This window comes from Eubalaena glacialis, chromosome 17, assembly GCF_028564815.1.
Source record: "Eubalaena glacialis isolate mEubGla1 chromosome 17, mEubGla1.1.hap2.+ XY, whole genome shotgun sequence".
NCBI lineage: Eukaryota > Metazoa > Chordata > Mammalia > Artiodactyla > Balaenidae > Eubalaena > Eubalaena glacialis.
Window position 1 is genome coordinate 15,310,676 of NC_083732.1, and position 26,289 is coordinate 15,336,964.

A 26,289-nucleotide genomic window follows, 5' to 3' on the forward strand; every position below is an offset into this window, starting at 1 on the left:
ATAGGGTCTATGACTTGTTCAGAGAGTCCATGGTACAGAAAATAATTGGCTTTTTTGTCAGTGGCTCCTGTTTTATACAAGAATGTGTGCGGGTATATGTATGTATGTGGTGTTTGTGGGTATATGTGTGTGTGCGTGTGTGTACATGTGCATGCATATATGTATGTCTATTTGAGTTTGTATGATACATCATCCATGCCAAGGACCATGCCAGACCTTACGTGTGGTTAAATTCAACTCTTCAGGAAAGAAACACACTTTCTCTTCATCTCTATCCCATAGGAAACCAACAAGGAATTTGGCTAATGGGAAAATGCAGGTCATAATCCAAATAGGCTAAGTCACTAAAATTTTTGCCTATATTTTTGTGTTCTACAGGAATCTACTTGTCCCTTCAGCTCTTACAGGGCAAAAAAAAAAGAAAAATTTTAACGCATTGTGGTTATAAAACTAAGGAAGGTTTTCAGTGTAGTTGTGTGCTTTAAAAATTAGTATGTGTACTAAAGTTGATATAAATTGGAACACAAAAAGACATAAGACCATCATTTTTCAAGAATAAAGTTAACCACATTTTTTTGTCTAATAGAAAATAGAGCACTTCTTAAGCTGCTTGGCTGTGAATTGTGAATCCACCGATGCCTTCTTTTGCTACTACAGACATTAAGTAGTCAACTCTTGGTTTTTGAATGCTTGAGGTAGCATTTCAGGAGGATGGATATGTCTTAAACCATTTGGATTTAAGACAGATATATAGATACTCAAGCACCACTGATTCCCAAACTTTTTGGAGCTATGAAATGTTATTTATTTTAGCGACACTTTTCACAAGCAAGGATTCTAAATGACATTTAATTATTTCTTAATGGAGTTGTACGTGAGTCTCAGAGAACTTTTTTGAGAATTTCCTGGCACCTCCTCAAGCTAATTGGACATATCTAGGAGTGCTGTGAACCCAGGCCTGGAAATCACTGGTCTCCATGTTAAAAAAACTGCATGAAACCAGCTACATGCAGTTTTCAGCTAAGAGTGTATGAAGACTAAGCCTGTCACTTGTCAACTAACTGTTACAGTTAGGGTTAGGGTTAGGAGAGAGAGTGAGGAGAACTGGTTACTCTTAAAGCACATTGTCCTGTCAGTGTAGGCTGAAAGTGTCCATCTGTTCAACTGGAGTCATTTTCTGACCTGGTTACAACAGTACATTTCTAGACACATTTCTTTTCACAGTCACACTCAAAAATACACATCCCTCTCAAAGACTCATCCGTCTGAGCTCCTTAGACCTAAATATATCCCTTCTGCCCTCCTTGTGGGATCCAGCTGCAAAGAAGTCCAGTAACCAGCTGTGAATCTAAAGCAATGGTTCTTAACCCAGCTGCACATTAGAATCACCAGGGGAGCTTTGGAAAAATCCCAGTGTCCAATCAAGTGTGAGAACCACTGATCAGATGTAACTCCCGCATGCCTTATCGATTTGAATTCACATTTTTGGCTCTTTTTTTTTTTTTTTTTTTTTTTTAGTTAAATCATCTCTAATTTAGTTAGTCCTTAGATTACTCTTGTCTTCTTATCTTTTCATGGCTTTGTAGATAGGTAGTCAGTTACCTTCTCTTTTGAGCTCCTGCTTCTCTGGATGGAGATGTGAACATTCAAGACATTCTGGCCAAGCCACTAAAGAAGGTTGTAACCTGGTGTATCTTGAAGTAATTTAATTCAATAGCACGAAGAGTGTATAGAGGTTAAAGTGAAATTATAGTACAAGTTCTGTATACCGGGGATTTGGGAACGCTGTGGTAGAAGCACAAAGGCGGCTGTGATAATTCAACACCTACTGAAGGCATATGACTCTGTTAAGAGAAAACAGACTGTGACTCAGCATCGCGGCCCATCGTGAAGGGCTGTATACTATTTTGTACACAAGTGTCATTTTTCTGCTAACCAAGCCATCTGGGACCCTTGGCCAAACTTTACCTTGCATTAGGACAAGATGTTCCCCAATGATACAGGTACAACAAGGGGATATATGAGATCATTTTACATGGTGCCTGAAAGAACATCTTTTTTCTAACATTGGGCTGGCCAAAAAGTTCGTTCGGATATTTCCATAAGATGTTACAGAAAAACACGATCTTCTTGGCCAACCCAATAATTTTTCACTTACTTTAATATATATTTGAAAATACATAACTGGCACAACAAATGCATAATTTTACAAGTATTATTGCTTTGGCCACAGTTTAGAAATGTGTCTGTTTAAAGAAAAGAGGTATCAATAAAAATTGTACACAGGTGACACTCATACATGGAAGGGGAAAAACAAAAAGACACAAGTTTGATAATACTACACTGTAGCATGTTGTAACAAACACGATCAACTTAAAATAAAAGTCATTGTTCTTCCTATTTGCCAGATTAACATTTTAGGGAGGGAGAAAGGGGAAAATGAAAAGTAAAAGGAAGGTGATTAGATCTTTAAGTAAAGTTATAGAGGATCACATGAAATAACCCCCAGGCAAAGAAAGCGCTGTTATTGCAGCCAAGTTTGATACTCACGAAACAAGGTGGGGGGCACTGAGACCCGATCCTGGGGCATACGCATCCGGAATTTAGCCTGCAAGCTCTGTGGCTGTCTTGAGAGAAAGCTCGAACTAGAAAACCCAGGCCCAGCTCCTCATGCGTGGCTCCGAGGAGGTGAACCTTGCCTCTTTAGGGAGCATCTTGTTCTGATGGCTGTGTGCTGTTTGTAGAAGGATAAGCAAAAGCACAGAGAAAGCCTGGCACATCTGCTAATGTCTGGGCTGTATGAACTTTGCCTTGCCCCGTGATGGACTCAGATTAAACTCATCTCTGTCTTCCTCATGTGCCACTCTTCCCGGGCTCGCATTAGAAAACTCAAGGACAGAGAACAAAGCAGCCACGTTTGTTTTTCCAGAAAAAGAAGGGTCTGGTGAAAACAGCCCTGACAGCTGTGCTCTGTGGCTTGGTGAGTTAAGTAAGGGCTTTTACGTGTTTCATTCAAGACTCTGTTTAGTCTGGATGCTGAGGATTTATATATCAATTTTTGGCTCTGGTGTCATTGAGGTAGCTCTGATTTCCCATGATTTTGTGGTCATCTGTATTTGCCTGCAGTGAAGGAAATACCTAAGAGAACAGGAGTCAACGTATTCCAGGGTCACTTAAAAGCTGGCCTTTTGTCCTTGGCTCTTTTTAATGGTGTCGCCAGGGTTCTAAAAACAAAAGCAGCAGTCCTTAATAAGGAACACCTGACTCGGGATGGGTAACTTGCTCTCACGTTGGCTTTTGCAGAAGTGGCGGTGTGTCGAGGACGCGTCTGGCAAGCTTCGGATTCACAAATGCAAGGGGTCTGGTGACCTGCTTGCTGTCCGGCACAGCACGAGGCCCCTCTTCTCTCGCAGCTTCCACGACAAGGACAAAGAGTGCAATTGTGGAGATGCCGGTTATCGGGCCAGCAGAAGCCAGAGAAAGAGTCAGAGGCAGTACCTAAGGAACCAGGGGACCCCGAGTAAGCCATTCTCTGTGACCCTCTCAGCGGCAGGCCAAGGCCTTTGGGAATGGATGTTAGGGAGACAAAAGCGTCTTGATCCGTCTACATGTTAGATATTATCAATGCACAGGTTTGGGGCTAAAAGTAAATAATAGTTCCTGTTTACAATATGAAAGCTGAGGTCATTTGAAATTTTGCTTTGTGAATATTAAGCTTAGGACAAAAATATATTCAGTAAAAGCAGCAGACACAAAACATATACACATTTAAAAAAGAAAGAAAATAAAAATCCGAGGTTTCAGTGCTTGTGCATTTAACTAATAAGAGAAGCATAAATGCTTTTTTTTTTTTTCATAAATGCTTTTTTAAACGGCATATCTGTTTTAGGATAATATATGTTTCTAATTCCTCTTATTGACTGGCAAGGTCAAACTAGTCGAATTCAGCATGAGAAGCACTGCCTAGCATTTTCTTTATAAAAACTCTTATCAGGCAGCTATCAGATTCCTATGAAGCGGCACCTTCCATAAAAGAGTGAGAGTCTAGTGCCATCTAGTGGCTTAATGTGAAAAGTGACTTATTTCTATGATAACGCCTTTCTGAACTGGTTTTGGAAAGCAGGATACATTAAATTAAATTCTATGCCCAAAACCAGGAAATCAAATCATTCACTAGAGTGCAATGGAAGCTCTTAGAACAGGCTTTATTACCCTGGCCTTCACAGATGAACTTTATAGGATCGTGAGCCTCCAGCATTTTATCCAAAATTTTAAGTATATTCTATGTGTATATATGCACGTTTCTGGATGTCCGTAACTTTTAACAAAATATTAAAGGAATCTATAACCCCAGAGGCTGAAAATCATTGACTTTGGAGATTTTCTTTCCTCCTGAGAGAAAATGCCAGGTTTAATAATTCACACAAAGATTTCAAATGGGAAAACGACAAGGGACAGGACCCCTGACCCTCTCCCTTAACAGAAGCCATCTCCAGTGTCCAGCCTGGAGGTGGAGGAAGCCTCTTTTCTCTCAAGAAGTTCAGTTGTCGCTCCCCTGGCACTGACCATAAAACACACTGATTTTTCCGTGTGGAGCACAAGTTCAAGAAGTCTGGGGCCACTTTTTCAAGCCACGTGGAGTACTGTGTATTCGAGAACGGGAGTGGATGCTCCCCTTTTGTGTAGTGATGGAATTCGTGAGCACTCTCAGTGATCCAATGCACAGGGGCGTTTCCTCTGAGAGCAGCACCCTGCAGAGAGCGAGATGATTCTGATCTTGCAGCCAATGTGCTCCCTTTCTTCCTACTTTAGCAGCGGGCTGGACACATAAGGCCACTGAGTGCCCCCACCCCCGCAGAGCCTGAGTACATCTGATCAGCGGGGACCAGTGTGTGCATGTTAAAGCTCTTATCTAGCCCACAGTGAGCCTTGACAGTGGTCTCCGGTGACCAGAAAGCCCACTCACCTCCCCCTGACATTACTGTCCATCTGCCAGGCATTTAGTCAGTTGGCTGATGAAAGCATTTGCAAAATTTAATTTTTCTTAGAGCAATCTTCTGTTATTTGTGCAAATAGAAGGTGTCTGGAGCATTCACCTTTTTGAAAAAGCAGCCCAGTGTCGTGGGAAGACTGTAATCTTTAGAATCTGATAGGTTGTAGTCTGAGATCCCACAGCTATTGGCTGCGTCACCTGGCAAAAGTATGTAACATTCAAAGCTTCAGTTTTCTCATCATAATACAAAGATGATAACAAATTCATGAGCCTGTTTTGACAATCTGATAGATTTTTTAATGTGAGGATTTATTGTCATAATTCCTGTCTTTCATGATTGTGCATTAGAGATAAGGACGACGGGAATAATACATAGCAAAAGCTCATTATAGTCATTACTATTATTAATAGTCTTATTATTAAAAGCTAATTATAGTCATTACTATTACTAATAGTTGTATCCAACTGCCTTGTAGTTCACTTTGAAAACTTCATGTAGAAGTTCACAGCCTACCCTAAGGGGAAAGGGTCTTAGAGATCACCTAGATCTACCCCCTCACTTGAGGGATAGATCCAGCACACTGCTCTTCACTTGCAAAGCCAGGACCATAGCCTGCCTCTCGCAGTGTGAATTCCCGTGGGCCGGCCACTGCACCATGATGTGCCCCTCAGCAACACAGTGTGTGCTGCTTGCCCCTTCCCCAAATGCTCACCAAGCCTGGCGATCATTTTCTTCCCTCCTAAACCACACCTGGCCATCTGTGTTAACCTGTCTTCCCTTATTTCCAGAGTACAAGCCCAGATTTGTCCATACCCGGCAGACACGCTCCTTGTCAGTCGAATTTGAAGGCGAAATATATGACATAAACCTGGAAGAAGAAGAACTGCAAGTCCTGCGACCACGAAACATTGCCAAGCGTCATGATGAAGGTCGCCAGGGGCCCAGAGGCCGCCAGGCCACCAGCGGCGGTGATGGGGACACGATGCTGGCCGACAGCGGCAATGCCGTGGGCCTGCCCGCCACTGTCCGAGTGACGCACAAGTAGGAAGGCTTTGTGTTCACGGGGGTTGAGTTCAAAGTCATCCCTCCATATCATACGATTTTGCCCCTTTACAAAAAGCGATATCACTCAGCAGTACGGTGTCCCTAGAGCTGGCCGATGTGATACATACCTGGGGGTTAAAGAAGCAACAAGGAGTCCAGAGAGTCATAGATTTGGACGTTTGCTTTGGGTCAGTTTCACATGAAGGCTGATCAGCTGGGCATTTAGCCAGAGTGATGCTGTCACATCTTGATTCAGCAGGAGTGGAGCTCTGCCCTGAAGCAGTTACCTTTGTGGAGTCTAGAAAACACATGGAAGCCATCACCAGGGCTGGAAAGGCTCTCGGTGCTGCGTGGGCACTGCGGCTCAGAGCAGTTACCGTGTTAGGCTCTCAGAAATGAAACACAGCCCAAGGGAGGACTCTGGGTCCCGGAGAAGCTTCCAGAAAGATGGCGTGGGTTGAGGATGGATATGAGATGCAGAAACACCTGACCTCTCCAGATCCCAGAGAGTCACGGAGATGGAGAGGGAGGTGATTCCCCTCGGCTTTAACCGACTACCCTGGTTCTTCAGTTCCTTCCAAAATCTGTGTGCTCTCTTGATAGAGAAATCTTTTCTTTCTGAATTTTTTAGCGAGATCTTTGTTTTCTCTTGCATTTCATCACTTTAGGGAGGTGGGGTGCTGTGAGCCCTGCCAGGATTTTTATCTCTGGGACGGGTCTCCTGGTGCCTGCAGCGGTTATGGTTAGATGCTAAAAGATTTAGACCCGGGTTTGTTTCTCATTCAGTGTTGATTTGCTCCCCCATCCCACCTGCTGTCCATCCCTGGGGCTGCTTCTTTGCTTCAAACTTAATGGGACACCTCAGGCAGGCTCTTTGTAACAAAATGAGTGGGATGAATAACCACCTTCTAACTCTGTATTTCTTCAAATCAACCATTTCCGTTACAACTGTGAGAACTTCATTTTTTTTCCTACAGTATTTGGTGGGGCTTTCAAAAGTGGAGTTTGGGGGGAGGTGATATTTGTTCATGGGGACATGAATATTGAATGTTGCCTTGATCTTCGTGATGACGTCTCTCTGATACCATCCTCTGTCCTCACCAGTAGCCAGGAAACATTCCCACTTATCCTTGTCTGTAGCTCAGCTCCAGGTAACTGCTTGCATCCAAATTAAGCAGTTAGAGCAGCGGTCCCCAACCTTTTTGGCACCAGGAACCGGTTTCATGGAAGACAATTTTTCTACATGGGCTGGGAGGGAGCAGGGGATGGTCTAGGTGGTAATGCGAGCGATGGGAAGAGATGGGGAGCGGCAGATGAAGCTTCACTCGCTGGCCCCCCGCGCACCTCCTGCTGTGCTACCCAGCTCCTAACAGGCCGCAGACCACTACTGGTCCATGGCCTGGGGGCTGGGGACCTTTGGTATAGAGGATAATGAAGTTCCCTTGGCTATTTTTAATGCTTTTTAATATTAGCATAGAAACCTATTTCTAATGTTGTTTGCTTGGTTTTTGCAGATGCTTTATTCTTCCAAATGATACAATCCATTGTGAGAGAGAACTTTATCAATCAACCAGAGCCTGGAAGGACCACAAGGCATACATTGATAAAGAGGTGAGCCATGGCCATGCAATTGGAAGGTATATTCCAAAAGCCCACCCCACTTGCCAGCCCTGCTGTGTACACTCATCTTTTTTTATAATTATGTGAAGAATAGAAGGACAAGCTGCTTCTGCTTCTCCAGTGATACAGTGATAGTCCTGACTGAAAACAAAATAGAAGGTGAAAAAAGCATGACCTCTTGAAATATCTGCGAGCAAAATGATTCAATTATAAAAGAGCCAGCTGTTAATGTTTATTATAACACATCGGTTGGAATATAGAGGTAGACATATTCTAGGCCCAGCTTGTTTCCAAATTAATTATCATCTCAGATGAATAGCTGTCATTGTGGAACACGGAAAATAGGGTGGAAAGAAAGATGCTTTGTATAGAAAATTTTGATCTTAAAATGCCACTGTTGACATGCGTGTTTTCCAGATTGAGGCTTTGCAAGATAAAATTAAGAATTTGAGAGAAGTGAGAGGACATCTAAAGAGAAGGAAACCTGAGGAGTGTGGCTGCAATAAACAGAGGTGTGTGTGTGTGTCCATCCATGATCTCATTTGCACACAAGCTGCAGCGATGCACACTAGGCTTGTTTCTCTCTTTTACCAATAGGAAGCTTAATAAATTGATGTCATGTATTGTAATGATCTAAACCATTTATGTCAAATTAAACATGTCATAAACCTAAGCAGAAGCTTAAAAAAAAAGTCCCATTAACTTAAGATTGTTACATACAACAAAATAACTGCCTACCTTGTATTTTGCTTCCATTTTATAAATCAACTGTTTGATCAAATGCACGATTATGAAGACTCACTTTTCAACCTTCTTGCCTGCAGCTATTACAACAAAGAGAAAGGTGTGAAAAAGCAAGAGAAATTAAAGAGCCACCTTCACCCATTCAAGTAAGTAACTGTTGGCCACATTTGCTGGGAGTGAAGGACTTTCTGCAGGGCTTTCTGAAAGGCTGCTGGGACCCCTGTGTTCCAAATGGTGCCGCTTAAGAAAAGTAGATGCAACTGGGAGGGCATTAGCTCAAGAAGTGGAAAACAAGCCCACGTCTTGCCAAGGGACCATGGCAGTTGATATTTTTGGAATCCCGGGAGGGGGCATCATTTGAAGTTCTGCTCTGATCGCGTGTGTGCTCTCTGCTGGTGTATCGGCTGGTATCTAGATTGTACTCCATGCACTGCTTTCTGTGGACTTGCTGAATTAGGCCCGTGTGTTCTGCAGAGCAGCATGCAATTGTGTTGAATTCTATAAGTTGGAAAAAAAAGACATCTTTTTAAAATAATCGTAAAATTTGCGTGTAAAGGGAATTTAATATTTGAACCTCAACCAAATTTGAGCCCTTCATGGAAAGATCAAGATAATAAAAAAAAATTTTTTTTAATTCTTTCCAAGCCTATTTTGTAGGATTTGTCCAGAGAATTTTAGCAGCCTAATTCAAGTCATCTAATCCGACCAATCATTGACTTCATGGCTGATAGATACTGGGCCACCAGGAAGTTAAGCCACTTGCCCAAAGGGCATGGCCAGCAGGATCTACTGATTCACATTGACATTTATTTCCATCAATGTTTGCATGTCAATAAGGAAGAAAATGTCAATCCTGTTAAGACTCAGTAAAATTCTAAGAGCGTTGTCACTCCATGAGTTTTGTCTTCAATATTGCTGCTTATATTTTGTGTTTCGAGGCCCTCTGAAAAAGTAAGGCCATCTGTTATTGTGTGTCTACTATCTTGTGCCTAAATCTGTGTGTGCGATTCATAGCAACGATCCTATTTTTACTTGACAAAGTGCTTTCTGATCATTAAAAAGTCCCTTCTATTGGAATAGAGAAGCCGCTCAAGAAGTAGACAGCAAACTGCAGCTTTTCAAGGAGAACCGCAGGAGGAAGAAAGAGAGGAAGGAGAAGAAACGGCAGCGGAAGGGTGAAGAGTGCAGCCTTCCTGGCCTCACCTGCTTCACGCATGACAACAATCACTGGCAGACAGCGCCGTTCTGGAACCGTGAGTCGCCCCATCTAAGTGCCACCTCCTGCCACCAGCCTGACAGCCAGCAGCTCGTGCACAGTTACCTAGACTAGGAATTCAGCAGCTTGAAACCAGGAATCTAGACAGACCCTAGATTAAAGCATCATATCATTGTCTATACTGGCAGCTAGAATCATTTTGCCCAAAATTACTTTTTTCTTTAGAAATTTGTAATTTGACGTTTTGTTTGAAAATGCCCAGCTCTCCGTGGGTTTTTCTCCTGATGATATTTCACACAGTACCCAGCCCCTGACAGACTTCTGGCCCAGCAAGACTGCTTTGTCACTAAGTAACTAAGTAAATGGATGAACAATTTTGTCCCAAATATATTTCATTTCTGCTTCATTTCAAGTGCATAGAGACTTGCATTTGAAGTCCAGGTCAGTGTTTCTCAAACTGGGATTTGCAGACTCCCAGGAAACCAGAGACCATTCTTGGGGAGACCTAAGACCTATTTGTGATCATTTTTGTTTTCCTTTCCGTTTTGGTGCATCTTGATTTCAGGGTCTATGTTTGCATTTATGTTTACATACTCGAGGCTGAGTGAACTCTTAAAGGCCTAGCTTTAACTTTGAATGTGGGGATCTGAGGGTCACAGAGCTTGCTGGGGATCTGCTCTCCATCAGACTCTGGGCCGAGCACGGGAGACACACGATGAGCGAGACACACCTCCTTCTCTGCCCTCAAGACACTTATTTTCCAAAAGCCGGTAAAGAAAGAAAGTAAATGGAATCAATAAAATAATTACAAGTTGTAATAATGCTGTGAAGGAAACAGTGATCAAAGTTTTTAAAAGGGACCCTTTTAGAGAGGGTAGGGATAAAGGGCCTTTCTGAAGAGGTGAAATTGAAGCTGAAACCTAAGGCGTGGAGAGAAGGAATCATGTGAACAGGGGTTGGGGGTACAGCACCCCAGGCAGAGGGAGTAGCAGAAGCTTTAATCTGACCGCTCTTTCACGTACTTTCTACAAGTTAACCAGCGAACCTCTGCGTGGTACAAAAGATGTTCATGGTAACGGTCCATCTCATGTTCAGGTGTTGTAGAGAGTCTGCAAGATCACAAATTTCCACATCCTTAAATCCACTGAGCTGCGCTCAAGCCTCCTCCAAACCCATCCACACTGCAGAACCCCCTCTCTTTCCAGGCACCATTTGTGACACACGACCATCTGACATTCAGCGCAAGCTAAGGCACTGGGTCCATCTTTTTATTAAGTAACCATTTTTTCCCTTTTAAAAAAAAATTAAAACAACCATAAATAGGAGTTCCGATACTTTTCTTCCCATTCTCCACTCAGTCACCCTGTTTTGGAGACAGTGCCCCACAGAGCTAAGGGGACAGCAAATGAAAGAGCCTGAAACATCACCTTCGCCTTCAGCCTATAATCACCCTCCTAGGTTGCCATTGTTTTTTTGCATCTTCACCTAATCTCACAGCAAATTTGTATAGAGAGGGGGAGAAATGTAGTTGTTTTTAACGTCTACACACACAGTATTTGCAAGAAGGAAAATGTGAACTTTAAAATGTAAAGATAAGGAAACGTTGGAATGGCGAGGCTCCTGGGTTTTCTCATTCTTTTTGTTTTGTTTTGTTTCTTTCTTGCCAACAGTGGGCTCTTTCTGTGCTTGCACGAGTTCTAACAACAACACCTACTGGTGTTTGCGGACAGTTAATGAGACGCATAATTTTCTTTTCTGTGAGTTCGCCACTGGCTTTTTGGAGTATTTTGATATGAATACTGATCCTTATCAGGTAAGTCAATATGTTTTCATTTTATGAAGCTTATTGAAAATGGAATAAGCAGAACGTGAGCTTAAAGATACTGTCCTGGCCGCTTCATCCGCAGCTCACAAATACCGTGCACACAATAGAACGGGGCGTTTTGAATCAGCTACACATGCAGCTGATGGAACTCAGGAGCTGTCAAGGGTATAAGCAGTGCAACCCAAGACCTAAGGGCGTAGAAGTTGGTAAGGAAAAAAAATTTTTTTGTCCCATAGTACCTGGAAAATTCTTTCTGTTGTCAAGTTTTCTGCCTTTGAAACATATAGTTGGGGATAGAAGACATAGAAACGTCTAGTTTGGGATCCTTACAGGGGAAACTTTCCAGGCAATTCCAAACATATTTTGTTCCCTAATTTAGCTCTGGGTGCACTAATGAAAAATTTAATACCCCCAAAGATTTGGTGAGTGTTTCATTCCATCTCTCGCAAAGATCCCTTCTCTTAGTAAACCTCAATTCCTGATGGAAGCATCCACTGGAAAATGGGATGAAAGCATTGGGGGTTTATTTGTTATTGATATCAACAGTCATAAGATATACTCTAGGTCAACCAGGATATCCTATTTTTTTTTAAGAGAATTGGGATGGAAACACACAATGCCTTATTTCTGCCTCTCAGAGTTTGGAACTCCCCCAGTTGGATCCCTGCCCATGACACATTGAATTAGATTTCTTCTGCAAGTATTTCCCATCTGAAACTAGAGATGTTTGGGCACAACGCTGTTTTGAGATCTGAAAGTATAAGAGGGCCTGTATGGAATCAGCCAGATGTTCCCTCCCTGGTCTGCAATGTTAAACTCATTTCTCCTTTGGCTCATGGAGATGCAGTTCTTTTCAGTGTCCGTCCCAGCTCTTTCCTGGTTAATGAGAATACTTATTTTCTCATAATTCCTGTGGAAATGTAAATATCAGCTGTCCATAGAAGGAAGGAGAAAGAGCTGAGGCTGGCCAAGGGCACAGCATGCCAACCCCAAAAGGGTGAAGAGCTAGACCCAAAGACAGTGGGAACAATTTGCAAAAACCCTCTGTTGGGCAGCTGAGTTTTCTCAGCGCCCTTAAGGGCCTGTGTCTCTGTGGGTCCCCTGCAGAACCAGCAATAAAAGTAGGCAGCTCCCCAGGTCATGAGCCTTGATGGGGGACTGGGGGGGGGGCAGTGGCACATCCTGAAATGATCAGCATCGTCACCTGTCATTTCCACCATTATAGGGTCCTCACGGCATTCAAGCTGCGAGTCCCAGAGGAAATTCTAAACCCTGTGGGCGGTGCCATCACAGCTGTCAGTCACCACCCCTCAGTTAAAACCTTATCGGAATTCATTGCCAGCCAGAAGAGTCCAGCCAGGTCTTTTGGTCACTGACTCCACTCAGCTTAAATCTTTTCAGATATCTTGCTTATCTGTTGACCTTTTCTTCAAATTTTACTCCCCAAAAAGCCCCCTAAGGCCTGGAAATTGAAACAAGTATTAGAGGCACTAGAAATATTACGCCTGGATATTTCTCCCCTGAAGAACATAGCACCTCCTACTGGTGATGACATAGCAGCTCTACTTAGTGAAACCCGATGGAGTCTCTAAACGGTGAACGACACGCCAGGCGGAGCCTCTTGTTACCATTACGCTTCAAGTAGTCCTGTCCACATTCTAGACGCTTCCTGAGGGAGATGATGATTGGCCCTTTTTTCCAAGTGTTTTGTCTAAAATAACCAAAAGTTAACTATTCCTGAGACTTACATGGACTTTGGGAAGTACCGTTTTATCACTTTGAAATGGGCTTTCCTATCTCACCCTCACCCATTTTTCATGTGAAGTCTGATACGTTTTATCTTAAACCTTTTTATTTATAGCTTTCCATCCTCATTTTGAACCTGTCTAATAGAAAAGCTCTGTTGGACTCTGGCACTGTCTATTTCACACGATATATTTCTTTCTAGGGTTTAGATGTTGTGCATGGAACATGACATAGTGGGTGGTTTTATGAGTTGTAAAGCTAACATAAATTACTCTTATATTTTCCTATATCAGGAAATAAAGATGGAGGAAGCTATGACCTGCACAGGTATTCACACTTTTTTATTCTCCCCGGCAGCTTCTTTCCTAGTCATTGCATGATCCAGCCATTTTAACTCATTTCTGTTTCTCACCTTGTCGCACAGAGCGTAGCTTGTGGTGCACGCATGTTCTAACAGCTTTCTCCACCGTCTTGTGTCACTGGGGACAGATCTGTCATTTTGCTTTTACATCAACTCATTGTCACAACAAGATATCTCTCAGAGCATTCACTCAGTCCCACACTTGATTGCTTGTTGGATGGTGCTTTTAAGCACGGAATGATGTGAAGAGGGAGAAAACAGGATGACCTTCGGGAGCCCTGGGGAGAAGGGGGGAGAATTATTTTCCTGGTGGTGCTTACACGTTGATTTGGTGGAGAGGCTTCACAGAAATGAGGTAGAGATTTTATGAAGTCAAAATCACAAAAGAAGTCACGGGAATTTTAAGAGCACGCTAGAGCTGAAGTTGGAGCAGAGAGAAGGCGTTTCCTTGTTCACAGTCCTTAATTAACTTTGGCGGTGAAAGCAGCGGTGATGGGGCTCAGAAGCTTTGCAGGGGGGTGGTGAGTGAATAGGAAGCGTGGGAGTCGGGGTCAGGGTATCTGGAATCAAGACTCGCAGAAAGGTCTCAGCACAGCCTGGAGACAATAGTGCCTGACACATGAAAGCTTGATGAACAGCCCTCAGCCCTGTCCTCTTATCCCCTCCAGCCCCCCATCCATCCCGCTTACCTCCCTGTGCTCTGGGGTCGGGGATAGGGACCCAGAACAACTGGCGGCCGTGTCAGCCCTTGCACAGAACCTTCTACTCCAAGCTTAGACTTCAAGCAGGTCTGTCAGAAACATGCCGTCTGGGGCAGGAGGGTTCTGTCCTTACCACCTTACTGAGGGGAAACTGAGGCACGGATGTGTCACTGCCTTAGTTCACAAATCCTCTTGGAAGAAACACTTTCATCAAAGGAACATGGACCTCCCTGGTGTCACCCATCTTGATACTGTCTCAAAGAAATAGAATAATATCGCCTGTCCAGGGCACCCTGGTGGCCCCCCTGCCCCTCCTCCAGCCTCCTGAGCTGTGGTCTCAGGTTCCTCCTTTCAGAGGGCAGTTCATTGGTCCCATGAGAAGCTGAATGATGGCGGGGAAGGTGTAAGCAAACAAACAAGACAAAGAAAGCTGGACTTTTGAGGATCCTTGATAGCGGTCTCTCCGTCTCTTCTTTTTCTCTTCCCTCTTGTCTTTCTTCTTTCCTTTCCTCACTCCGCCTCCACACCCACCCTGCGTGCCCCGCACCAGCACACGTGAGACAGAGCAGGACAGCCCCCTCTTACGCGGGTCTCCCCCAGGCTGTGGGCTGCCAAGGTAGCATCTCACACACCGGGACTGATCTGCCTGCTTCCCGGGGGTCCCGTTAAGACATTTCTGAAGTGGGACATTTTAAGTGGACCTCACACTAGATACTGGCTTTACAGTTATTTTATGATGCACTCAATTCTACAGCTGCGGGATTTTCCGTCTGGCCCTCTTTATTTCTGACATGACAGAGGTAAAAGGGTATTAACAGGTTATTTAAGACACAAGTCTGGTCAGAGCTGAGGAAGAGAGTTCTTCTTCACCAAGCCATCCTTGGACAGCTTTGAGATGAAGAATGGCTAACTGCACTCCAGTCATGAATAAAGGGCAGGCATCTGGGACCCCCCCTACCCTGACCCCTGTCACCACCATCACTAAACGGGGCCAAATCCATCATTTCTGGGGTCGTTTGGGCAAACCTTCGGTAGCTTTAGTTGTTGAGGACATGGCATCCCTTCCCTGGGAATGTGGCGAGTGAAAGTGTGTGTGCAGGGTAACCTCGTGTTACCTGTTTAGTTTTGTTTTTTCTTCTAAATTCCTTACCAATGGACAAATCTAAGGATCCTTTTTAACTCAGAATGACTGGCGTTTTCAGACTCCACCGTTTCATAATCCATGAGGCAAACTACCTTTCAGCTGCTATCCACATCGTAGGCAGGAAATGATGAAACAGGAGGGCATCGGCCTGTCAGACCTGGGTTCTCCCTGGACACCCAAAGGCAGTGCTTGATGTGGCCTCCCCTGTCCATCGCATCCTGTCGGATTGAAAGGCGACAGATGTGGAACGGCCGGAAAAACTGCCGTCCCACTTTACCAGTCTACAGCCCTCCCGTGACGGCACCGCTGATGGGTTTTTGGAAGCTTCGATTCTTTCAGATTTTTATTTATTTATTTATTTTAGAAAACTAATGAAAATGCATTTTGAATCATGCAATTTGATTACAAAAGCCTTTGAGAAAAAATGAGAACAATCACACCTGAAGAATTTGGAATTTGAAAATTCAAGAATATTTTAGAGAATGTACTTTGTATGAGATTGACTACAGAAGCGTTTGTAAACTGCCTTCGGTTTTGTGAATTTTCGAAAATTAATCCTTAGGCTTATTTAGAAGGTCTTTTAAAAGCCAGTCTGTTCCCTGGTCAATTTCCTTTTTTTTTTTTTTTTGGCCTGGGAGGTCCATGAGGCAGGGCAGCTGAAATGCTTTGCTTATTCCCACTGGTCATTTTCCCGGTTAGGACAAGCTCAGAGTAGGGACACAGCTCAGTAAAGTGGCCCCCATTCTACTCAGGAAATAATTGCTGGTTTGAGTTGAAAGTAATAAGTTCTGTGTTGCAAAATAGAATAGGATCCACAGGTTGATGGGGTGTTTATTTTTCCCATTGCCTGTGAAAGCTGATGCCGCTGCCCTTTGATGAGCTCTGGGCAGTCACGGTCACTTCTTGGCAGCCTAAGGCTGGCATGGCTGCTTCCTGCCCCTTTTGTCCCACGCCCTGCAGCCCAGCAGGTCACGTCGTGCCCACCCTCAGCGACCATGCTTCTGTCCACATTGCTTTTGCTTGTTTGTTTTTTCCAAATGTAAAGTCGACTTTTTCTTTTTATTGAAGTATAGTTGGTTTACAATGCTGTGTTAGTTTCTGGTGTACAGCAGAGCGTTTCAGTTTTATACATGTATATACATATACATATATTCTTTTTCAGATTCTTTTCCCATATAGGTTATTACAGAATATGAAGTAGAGTCCCCTGTGCTACACAGTAGGTCCTGTTGATTATCTATTTTATATATAGTAGTGCTTTTCTGTTAATTCCATACTCCTAATTTATCCCTCCCCTCCGTCCTTCCCCTTTGGTGACCATAAGTTTGTTTTCTATGTCTGTGAGTCTGTTTCTGTTTTGTAAATAAGTTCATTTGTATCTTTTCTAGATTTCACATATAAGTGAAATCTTATGGTATTTGACTTTCTCTATCTGACTTACTTCACTTAGTATGATCATCTCTAGGTCCATCCATGTTGCTGCAAATGGCATTATTTCATTCTTTTTTATGGCTGAGTAGTATTCTACTGTATATATGTACCGTATCTTCTTTATCCATTCCTCTGTCGATGGACATTTAGGTTGCTTCCATGTCTTGGCTATTGTAAATAGTGTTGCTATGAACATGGAGGTGCATGTATTTTTTCAAATTAGAGTTTTCTCCGAATATATGCCCAGGAATGGGATCACTGGATCCTTTAGTTTTTTGTTGTTGTTGTTTTTTTTAATTTATTTATTTATTTTTGGCACTGTTGGGTCTTCGTTCTGTGCGAGGGCTTTCTCTAGTTGCAGCGAGCGGGGGCCACTCTTCATCGCGGTGCACGGGCCTCTCACTATCGCGGCCTCTCTTGTTGCGGAGCACAGGCTCCAGACGCGCAGGCTCAGTAGTTGTGGCTCACGGGCCCAGTTGCTCCGCGGCATGTGGGATCTTCCCAGACCAGGGCTCGAACCCGTGTCCCCTGCATTGGCAGGCAGATTCTCAACCACTGCACCACCAAGGAAGCCCCTGGATCCTTTAGTTTTTAAGGAACCGCTTTTGCTTGTTTTGATTCATTTGCCCCTGTGGCCACAGTGCATTCCTTGTAGACAGTTATGGGTGGCGTAGCTGTGTGTTAGAGGCTGCACAGTACTGTGGTTAGAGCACAGACACTGAAGCCAGCCTACCTTGGGTTCAAATCCCAGCCTCACTAGTCAGAAGCTGAGAACAGAGCCTGACATATAGCAAGCCCCAATGATGATGGGTATTATTAGTAAGGTATAATATGGGGGCACAAAACACTCACATGAAGAAAGCGGTATGTGAAACGGGGTAATGAGTGATAAAAGAATGCTACTGTATTTTATAAGAAACACAAAAAGATATTCATCAACACCAACACCATCTCCATCATCACTCGTTGGCAGCCCAGAGTTCAGCACACAAATGCATTTTCTGAACCACCCGAACCTCTTGAGATCAGAAGGGAAAAACACAGCCTTCACTGCCCTGCTCTGTGTTGCCCTAAGGAAGCTGCCCTGGGTCTCTTTTCTCAGTCACATCTCAGGGCTCCGTTTTCTTTTCAAGCTGCCTTGCTAGCACTGTTGGACTTTTCTGTTTAAGGCACTAGACCAAGAGATGGGTCAAAGCCAGGGTTTGGAGTTCAAGGGGCTGGAGGTGAGGTCGGCTTCCTAAGACGAAGAGGGGACCTGTGTCAGGGCTGTTAAGGTGTGGGTCAGGACCAGGACCACTGGATGCTGCTGTGCAGTTTGCACCCTGAAAAGAAGTGTGCCGTGGAGGGACGGGTAGGCACTGAAATCCAGTTTCCATTATCCCCAGTGGATTAAGTCATTTGTTAAATGCTGTGGTACACAGAGCAATTTCAGGATTGCTAAATCACACTACTGCAGAAACAAACCTGCTCTCTAGAGTTCAATGTATTTTTCAATTGTTTCTCTTTTGATTAACAAAAAACAGTGCTATGTTCAAAGTTATCTGGGCTTGTTCTGTGCCCCGCCCTCTTTTATTGTGGTTATGTTATTCATTTGAAATAAAGTAAGGTTTGTTTATTTGTTTGTATTCCATTTTAGGTTCTTTTTATCTTCATCATTATTCATTTGATTTTGGTTTTTAGTATGTAATGCCTTCACCTAGCTCCAAAGTCAAAACTACGAAAAGCATAATTTATTCAACTGCTCTTTTATGTATTATTCAGTTATTTTCATATTTTACAATTACAAATAGTACTGCAATAAAGGGCCTTGTGCAAGTATAATTTCATGTTGTTGAGAATATCTTCAGAGTAAATTCCTAGTCATGAATTGGTGGGATTACTGTATCAACAGGTAAATGCATATGTGGATGTATTAAATATTGCCAAATTGTCTTCCGTAAGGGTTGCATTCCCATCATCAATGTATGACAGTGTTTGCTTTTGACAGCTGTCAAGCTTTTTAATTTTTTTCCAATCAAATGAGAAAGAAAGGGTATCTCAGTATGGTTTTAATTTGTATTGCTCTTATTATGAGCAGAGTTGAACATATTTTTGAAAGTTTAAAGGACGTTTTACGTATTTTGTATATTATCTTGTTATGTCTTTGGCCATTTTTCTGTCTGGTTTCTGCAAGAATTATCAGGAAGAATTCTTTATTTTTTATTGAAGTATAGTTGATATACAATATTATGTAAGTTACAGGTGTACATTATAGCGATTCACAACTTTTAAAGGTTATACTCCATTTATAGTTATTATAAAGTATTAGCTATTGGGAAGAATTTATATCTTTATGATGCTGAGTCTTCTATCCAAGAGCAAAGGACATCTTTCCGTCTGGCTAAGTATACTTATGGGTCTTTCAGGAGCTTTCAAAAGTATTTTCTTAAAGGTTTTGCACATTCTTATTAAGTTTATTTATAAGTACTTTATCTTCTTTGTTACTATTGTAAATAGGGTTTTCCTCCATCATTAAAACCTCTACTTGATTATTGTTTGTGTATATGAGGGCTGTTGGTTTCTGTATATTAACTTTACATCCTGCTACCTTTTAATTTTTTTTTTTTTGAGTTAACTTTGTCATGGATTTTCTTGGATTTTCCAGATACACTACCATACATTTGCAAGTAGAGATAGCTTTGCTTCTTTTCCCACTTGTGTGTCTCTGATTGCTTTATCTAATTGGATAAACTAATGCTTTCAGTACAATGTGACCTTGTCCCTGTTCTTAAAAGACTTTCAGGATTTTCCCATGAAGTGAGAAGCAGGTTTAGGACTAAGATATTTACATTTTTGTTATGTTAGGGAAATAGCCATCAATTCTTTTTTTAGTGTTTTTCTCAATAAAGAGTGTTGAATTTGTCAAAAGCCTTTTCAGCATCTATGGAGATACGCAGATCATTTTTCTCTTTAGATCTACTAATATGGTATATTGTATTAATAGACTTGCTAAGAATGAACCAACCTTCCATTTCTGGAATAAATTGCAGTAGGTCATCATGTGTTATTTTCTTAATATAATATTGACTTCTCTTCACTAATATTTAGGATTTTTGTATCATCTTAATAAATGATTTCAGTCTGAAATTGTCTTTCTGTTTATGCTAGTGTTCTCTTTTTAGGTATTGTACTGGTTTCCTATTACTCTTATAACTAATTACCCCAGTGCCTTAAAGCAACACAGATTTATTCTCTGACATTTCTAGAAGTCAGAAGTCTGAAACGGGTTTTACTGGGCTAAAATCAAGGTATCAGCTGGTCTACGTTCCTTCTGGGGACTCTAGGGAAGAATCCATTTCCTTGCCTTTTCCAGCTTCTAGAAGCTGCCTGCATTCCTTGTTCATGGCCCTTTCCTCCATCTTCAAAGCTGAAAATGTAGCGTCTTCAAATCTCAATACCTGTCTCTACCCGACCCCCGCCAACATACACGCCCCCTTTGCTTCCGAGGTCACATTTTCTCTGACTCTCCTGCCTCCCTTTTTTATAAAAAGGACCTTTGGGATTACATCGGCCCTGCCTGGCTGCTCCAGGATAAACCCCCCAATCTCAAAATCCATAACTTAATTCGCATCTGCAAAGTCTATTTTGCCATGTAAGGCAACATACCCAGTTTCCAGGGATTAGGATGTGGACATCTTTGGCGGGGGTGAGTCCACTATTCTGCCTACCACAGCTAACAATGTTATACTTGCTTCGTAAAAAGTTTGAAAGTTTTCTTTGATCTTCTATGCTCTGGAACAGGTTGTAGAGCATTGAGATTCTCTTTTCCTTGAAGGTTTAGTAAAATTCTCCTGAGAAACCAGAGACCTGGTGCTTCTTTGCAGCGTAATTCTTACAAGACTGATAGAAATTTCCTATAGTAGTTCTTATAAACTTATATAAAGGTTATAAATCTTTCTTTTCCTTCTTTGGAAATTGTTCTATGTAAGCTGTCTATCTCTATTGGGTCAATTTCAATAAAATGTATTTTCCTAGACAATTATGTGTCTCACCTAGGTTTTCCAAGCTGTTCACTTTACTGTCTGCAACATAGTTGCTTGTGTTTTAAATTTTGTATATTTCAATGATTATTTCTCCCTTGTCATTTTCTATTTTGTATATTTGAAATGTCTCCCCTTTTTCCTAATTAGGTAAGCTAATGACTCTCTGTTTTGATCCTTTTTTTTAAAGAACCAGGATTTTGATTTATTTATTAGATATGTCATTTTTTTCTGTTCTCTACCTCATTAATTTTGGTTTACTCCTGGATCTGATGAATGTGTTAAATGCTCACCATCAATCCTTTTGCGGAAGTTTCCCCAGTGATTTCTTGGTTGAATGAAACTCATCCTCTAGGAGGCTGCTCAAGGTGAGCTGATGTGTGCAGTATTCTCTGCACCCTGACATGTTTGAAGCTGTTTTTCTGTAGCCTTGATACTTGAAGGAGAGCTTGACTGAATATAAGATCCTTGGTTCCTACTTTAATTTCTGATTTAAGGTGACTTTTACATCCTTGGATGCTTGATTGAAAAGATTCAATTTACCTAGCAGTGTTACGTTGTGGTTTTCTTAACTTTATGGTTTATTTTGGCAGGAGCATTTTCATAAGATGGTAGACTTTTTATTCTTATTTTCTATTTTCTCTTATAATAATATTGTTTATATTTAGACTGCTTCTATTAATTTCATGGACTTCAAGTATTTACAAGATGTCTAGTTTAAGAAGATCCTTTTCTGTGTAACCAAGTATACTTTCTTTTTACTTTTTTATTTTCTTATTATTGGGGGATGGGATTGTAAGAGGTTGTGTGTCCTTGAATTTCTTTGTTTCTCTCCTTTTCTTGCAGGACCTGAAATTTCCCCCCTTTGGCTTCCTTTTTCCTTTATCGCCAGTTTCCAAAGGCTGTTTCTCTCTTCCTTTGTATCCTTTCCTCCCTGAAATGATGCCTTTCAAGACTGCCACCTGGATTCATGTGCCCTTCTAGGTCTTTTCCTCATTGTCAGTACCGCGATTTACCAAAACTCTACAGTGTTTTATACGTCAGGTTGACATTCTTTCCAGCAATGGTTTCAAATCCATTTTTGACTTCATTCTCTCTTTCTTCTTTTCTCTTGTATACAGTCTTCCCAGGGCTGGTGCCCAAAGTGTGACATACAGCTCTAGTGGGATTTGGTATTAACTTTTTTTTCACTTACAGGTGATTTGAAGATTCTAGAATTCTCTATCTTCTGGTTATACTGAGGGTGTGGGTTTTGTATAGTTTTACTCACTCTTCCTGCTAATCTGTGTTGCTTTGTAGTTCATTGCATTCTTGGGCGCACCTAGAGAAAAGCTGTTGTTTTCTGCAGAACTATAGTCATCTTAGTGATGTAGAAAAATCTGAGAGAGAGGAAGCTGGTGTATTCTTTGCATGCTGTGAAAAACCACTCAATGATTGATTTATCTAAAGGATAGAACTTTTAGGGCAAAAAAGCAATCAAACAGATCCATTTACTTGGAAGAGCTTAATTGCATTCAAATCTGTTTTTATACTGAGTGTCAGGGAATATAAAATAAAAATATCTTACTAAGCGTTGCCTATTACATTAAATTACTTTGAAATTCATCGTTCATCCAGCAGCCCTATAAGTAGTAAAGGTTTTATCACACAACTATTCCCACATGTGGCAGATGAGGGACCAAGACTCAGAGAGACTCACTCACTTGATTTCCTGATTGCACAGGGGACTTGAGTAGAGCCAGGAGTAAAACGTAAGCCCCCTGACCAGTAATACCAGTGTATTTCCAGTACAAACCAAGCCTGGTCATAGAAGTTTTCACTCGTTCGATCTTCTTTCCAAATTTCACTATCATTCAGCCACTTTTGTAACCTTAGGCCCCTCCTCGACAACAAATTACTAGGGAAACATACTTTTTAGTGTTTTATTTCAAATTGACTTGTACCACAAAAACAATGTAAGTTATTTAGCCAATAAGTAGGAAATATTTTCTCCACTAAGGATCCACCTTCATCTCTTTTCACAGAGGACAGTTATGGGACGGATGGGAAGGTTAGTCAGCCCAGTCTCACTGCAGACGTCAACTGGCAAGGCCTGGAGGATCTATACCGTGTGAATGGAAGCATCTACGAGGACAGACCAAACTATAGACTTAGTCTGGTTGACTGGACTAATTACTTGAAGGCTGCAGATAGAGTATTTGCACTGTTGAACAGTCACCATGAGCAAAATAAAGCAAATAAGACTAAAAGTGCTCAAAGTGATGGGTTCCTGGCTATGTCTGCTGAGCTCTCGGCACCAGCAGAGTCAGATGAAGACCCGAGGCGTAGGGTTGGGGAAGCACCTCCTTTGACCTTGCCGGCTGACCTTCCCACCCTGCGTTCCGACCGACCAACATTCAGCCCAGAGAGTAAACTTGAATGGAATAACGACATGCCCGAGGTTAATCGTTTGAATTCTGAACACTGGAGAAATCATAAAACTGAGAAGTGGATGGAGCATGAAGGGATCAATCTTCTTGAAACTGATTTCAGCGGCGATGGCACGACGGCGGAGCTGGTGCAGCCCGGGCCCAGGCACCGGAAGGGACTTCCCCAGGATGGTCCTCCAAGAGAAGATGCTTCTGAAGGTCGGCTGCATCTTACCACACATCCTGATGTTGACTCCGTTCATCGGGATCAAAGCGTCCACCAATAGGAGCAGCCGATTTCCTTCTGCAGCCAAGAGAGGATGTCAGACCAGGTGGGGAAGAATCACAAGAAGCGGAACTTACAGAGCCTGGAAGGCAGTGCCTCCTTTCCACTCTCCTCTGATTAGATGCCATGTTACCTTACCCTAAACACAGTATTTTTTTTTAACTTTTTCTTAGTAAACTAATAAAGGCAATCATGACAACCGACATTCCAGACTCTCCCGGGTACTCCCCCGGGGACACCCGGGCAGCGGAAGTCAGTGCGCACGCGAGCGGTACGCGCCCAGCGACTCTGTTCTAAGTCGCTATTTGTCAAGAGTTGGAAGACAGGTGGATTTGTGGGGTTTTGTTTGTTTGGGGGGTACTAAAACAGTATTATCTTTTGAAGGTTGTAGGGACATGAGTATATAAATGTTATCCAACCAAGATGGCTAGAATTGTGCCTTTCTGAGTTTCTGGAACTTGACGTCCTCGGTGAAATTTCAGTCCATTTTCCACGGCCTGCGAAGTGTGGTTTTGATTCATTTTTAACCACTGGAATTTTTCAAGGCCCTCGTTTTTAGCTCAGTGATTTTGCACTTTGAGATCGGAATGCGATGTCTATCTGGTTAGTCTTATTTTGTTTCCAGACTTGTCAGTCTCACTGCTTGCTCTCAGTGTGACAAAGGAAAATGGACCCCCAAGGGTGACACACAGTATGGATCACATATTGTTCAACATACGCTTTTGCCAGAAAATAATGCATGTGTTTTACCTCGACTTGCTAAAACTGATTAGCAGAAAGGCATGGCTAAGGATGTTGGCAGTAAAAATAAATAAACAAAACAAAGATTGCCTGCTTACTCTGTGCCTAGCCTCAAAGTGTTCATCATATGCTTAAAATTGCTAAATTTTTATTATTTTCTTAACAGCATAAAAGGACTGAAGACTTTTTTTTCATCTTTGTTTTGTTTTCTTGACTTGGCTAAGAAGCTTAAGTGTTAAGAAAATATATCTAGTTATGAATTTATATAAGGAATTCTTTTCAGTAAAACAAACTCATGAATGTTTCATAATTTAAATGCACCATATGTGTTGTGTGATTATTTTTAAGGCCTTCACCAGGTTCTGATTTTTTAAAGGCATAATTCAAAACTGCTTTTGAAATTCTGTGTTCTTGAAAATATTCTTGTCATGTATTAGATGTTTAAATACCAGCAAAAGGATTATTACCTCATTGAAAGTTACCAGTATCCTAGCCAACTTCCCAAGAAGGTTTTTTTTTTTTAGCTTAACAGTAATTTTTGTTTTATTTTTAGATAATTCAAACGCATAGGTAAATTATGTTTCCTTTACGTGTTTAAGGTGAACTCTTTTAAAGAAAATTTAATGTTATAGTTGAATCTTTTGATAACTTTAAGTCTTTATCATAGACTCTGTACATATGTTAAAATTAACTAGCTCTTTATCAGATGTGTGTGTCACCGGCTGAATGACAGATGAAACATATTTATGGTCATGAATGATGTGCTTTGTAAAAAGGTTTCAAGTTATTAGGAAGCATACTGTGTTTTTTAATCTTGTGTAATATTCTGTGATACTTTTATAGAACAATTCTGGCTTCAGGAAAGTCTAGAAGCACTATTTCTTGAAATAAAAGGTGTTTAAACTTTACCTGTTTCAGCGAAATGAACTTAACCAAGTTTTTGTGGTACAGTCATTCCTTGCAAGTAAACTGGAGTCCTGATCTCAATGTACCAATGCATGATTAAACATTAGCCTTACTTGTAAAACTGATCCAAAGTCAGTGTGTTATAGAACACTCTCAGATTGATGATTTCCACATGGATTTGCCTCATTGCTGTCCGGTGGGATGTGGCAGAGGCAACCTGAGGGCCGCTTCCTGGGCAGGCATCTGGGCAGCTGCACAGGGCCAGCGCTGGGTTAATTTCTCTACTGTCGCCATCTTGAAATACTCAATCGTTTTTGAACAAGGGACCCCATGTTTCCATTTTTCACTGAACCTGCAAATCATGTAGCCAGTCCTGGGCAGCAAAAATGTAGTTTTTCAAAAGCAAGAGGACAGGACCCCCAACCCCCTCCAAAGGAAGTTTGGGTTCTTTGGGGACCATGAATTTTGGTGGAGACCTCGCCACCTTCCAAAACCTCAAGTGTTCTGATTGACAAATTCCATGCACTTCCTTCTGCTGCAGATCTCCCGAGGAGCTTTGTCCCCTTCAGATAGAGAGGCTGACAATCTGTGAAATGTCCAGAGCTCAGAAGGTTAATAATAAAGGAAAAAAGCAAAGGACTTTGGGATCGCCAGTTCCATCCTTGGATAATTAAGGAAACCATCTGTATTAGTTTGGTAGGGCTGCCATAACAGAATACCACAGACTGGGTGGCTTAAACAACAGAAATTTATTTTCTCACAGTTTTGGAGGCTGGAAGTCCAAGGCCAAGCTATCAGTAGGTTTGGTTTCTCGAGAGGCCTCTCTCCTTGGCCGGCAGAGGGCCACTTGCTCCTGTGTCCTCACATGGCCTTTTTCTCTGTGCATACTCATCTCGGGGGTCTCTTCTGATAAAAACACTAGTCATATAGGTCGGATCGGGGCTCTACCCTTAGGACCTCGTTTAACTTTACCTCTTTAAAGGTCCTCTCTCCAGATACAGTCACACAGGGGATTAGGGCTTCAATATATGAATTTCAAGGGGACACAGTTCAGTCCATAACACCACAGTTTCATCGAGAGAAGAATCCTAGATAATAGTGTT

The 26,289-nt window shown here is 42.1% G+C and overlaps 1 protein-coding gene across 6 annotated transcripts in view; it reads left to right on the forward strand.

The window, feature by feature from the left end:
• The window catches only part of SULF1 (sulfatase 1), a 161,107-nt gene extending 135,982 nt beyond the window's left edge, over positions 1-25,125 (forward strand). For 4 of the 6 annotated variants that reach the window (XM_061171316.1, XM_061171315.1, XM_061171314.1 and 1 more), the window contains 9 exons: positions 3,304-3,520; positions 5,783-6,035; positions 7,553-7,649; positions 8,076-8,170; positions 8,483-8,548; positions 9,483-9,655; positions 11,289-11,431; positions 11,526-11,649; positions 22,870-25,125. In XM_061171316.1, the coding sequence (XP_061027299.1) occupies positions 3,304-3,520; positions 5,783-6,035; positions 7,553-7,649; positions 8,076-8,170; positions 8,483-8,548; positions 9,483-9,655; positions 11,289-11,431; positions 11,526-11,649; positions 22,870-23,540 (1,839 nt within the window). In that variant the 3' untranslated portion in view covers positions 23,541-25,125. Of the gene's footprint in view, positions 1-3,303; positions 3,521-5,782; positions 6,036-7,552; positions 7,650-8,075; positions 8,171-8,482; positions 8,549-9,482; positions 9,656-11,288; positions 11,432-11,525; positions 11,650-13,482; positions 13,584-22,869 lie in introns of those variants that run through there. The other 2 variants (XM_061171319.1, XM_061171318.1) reach the window with 2 other exon arrangements.
• Positions 25,126-26,289: the final 1,164 nt, after the last annotated feature.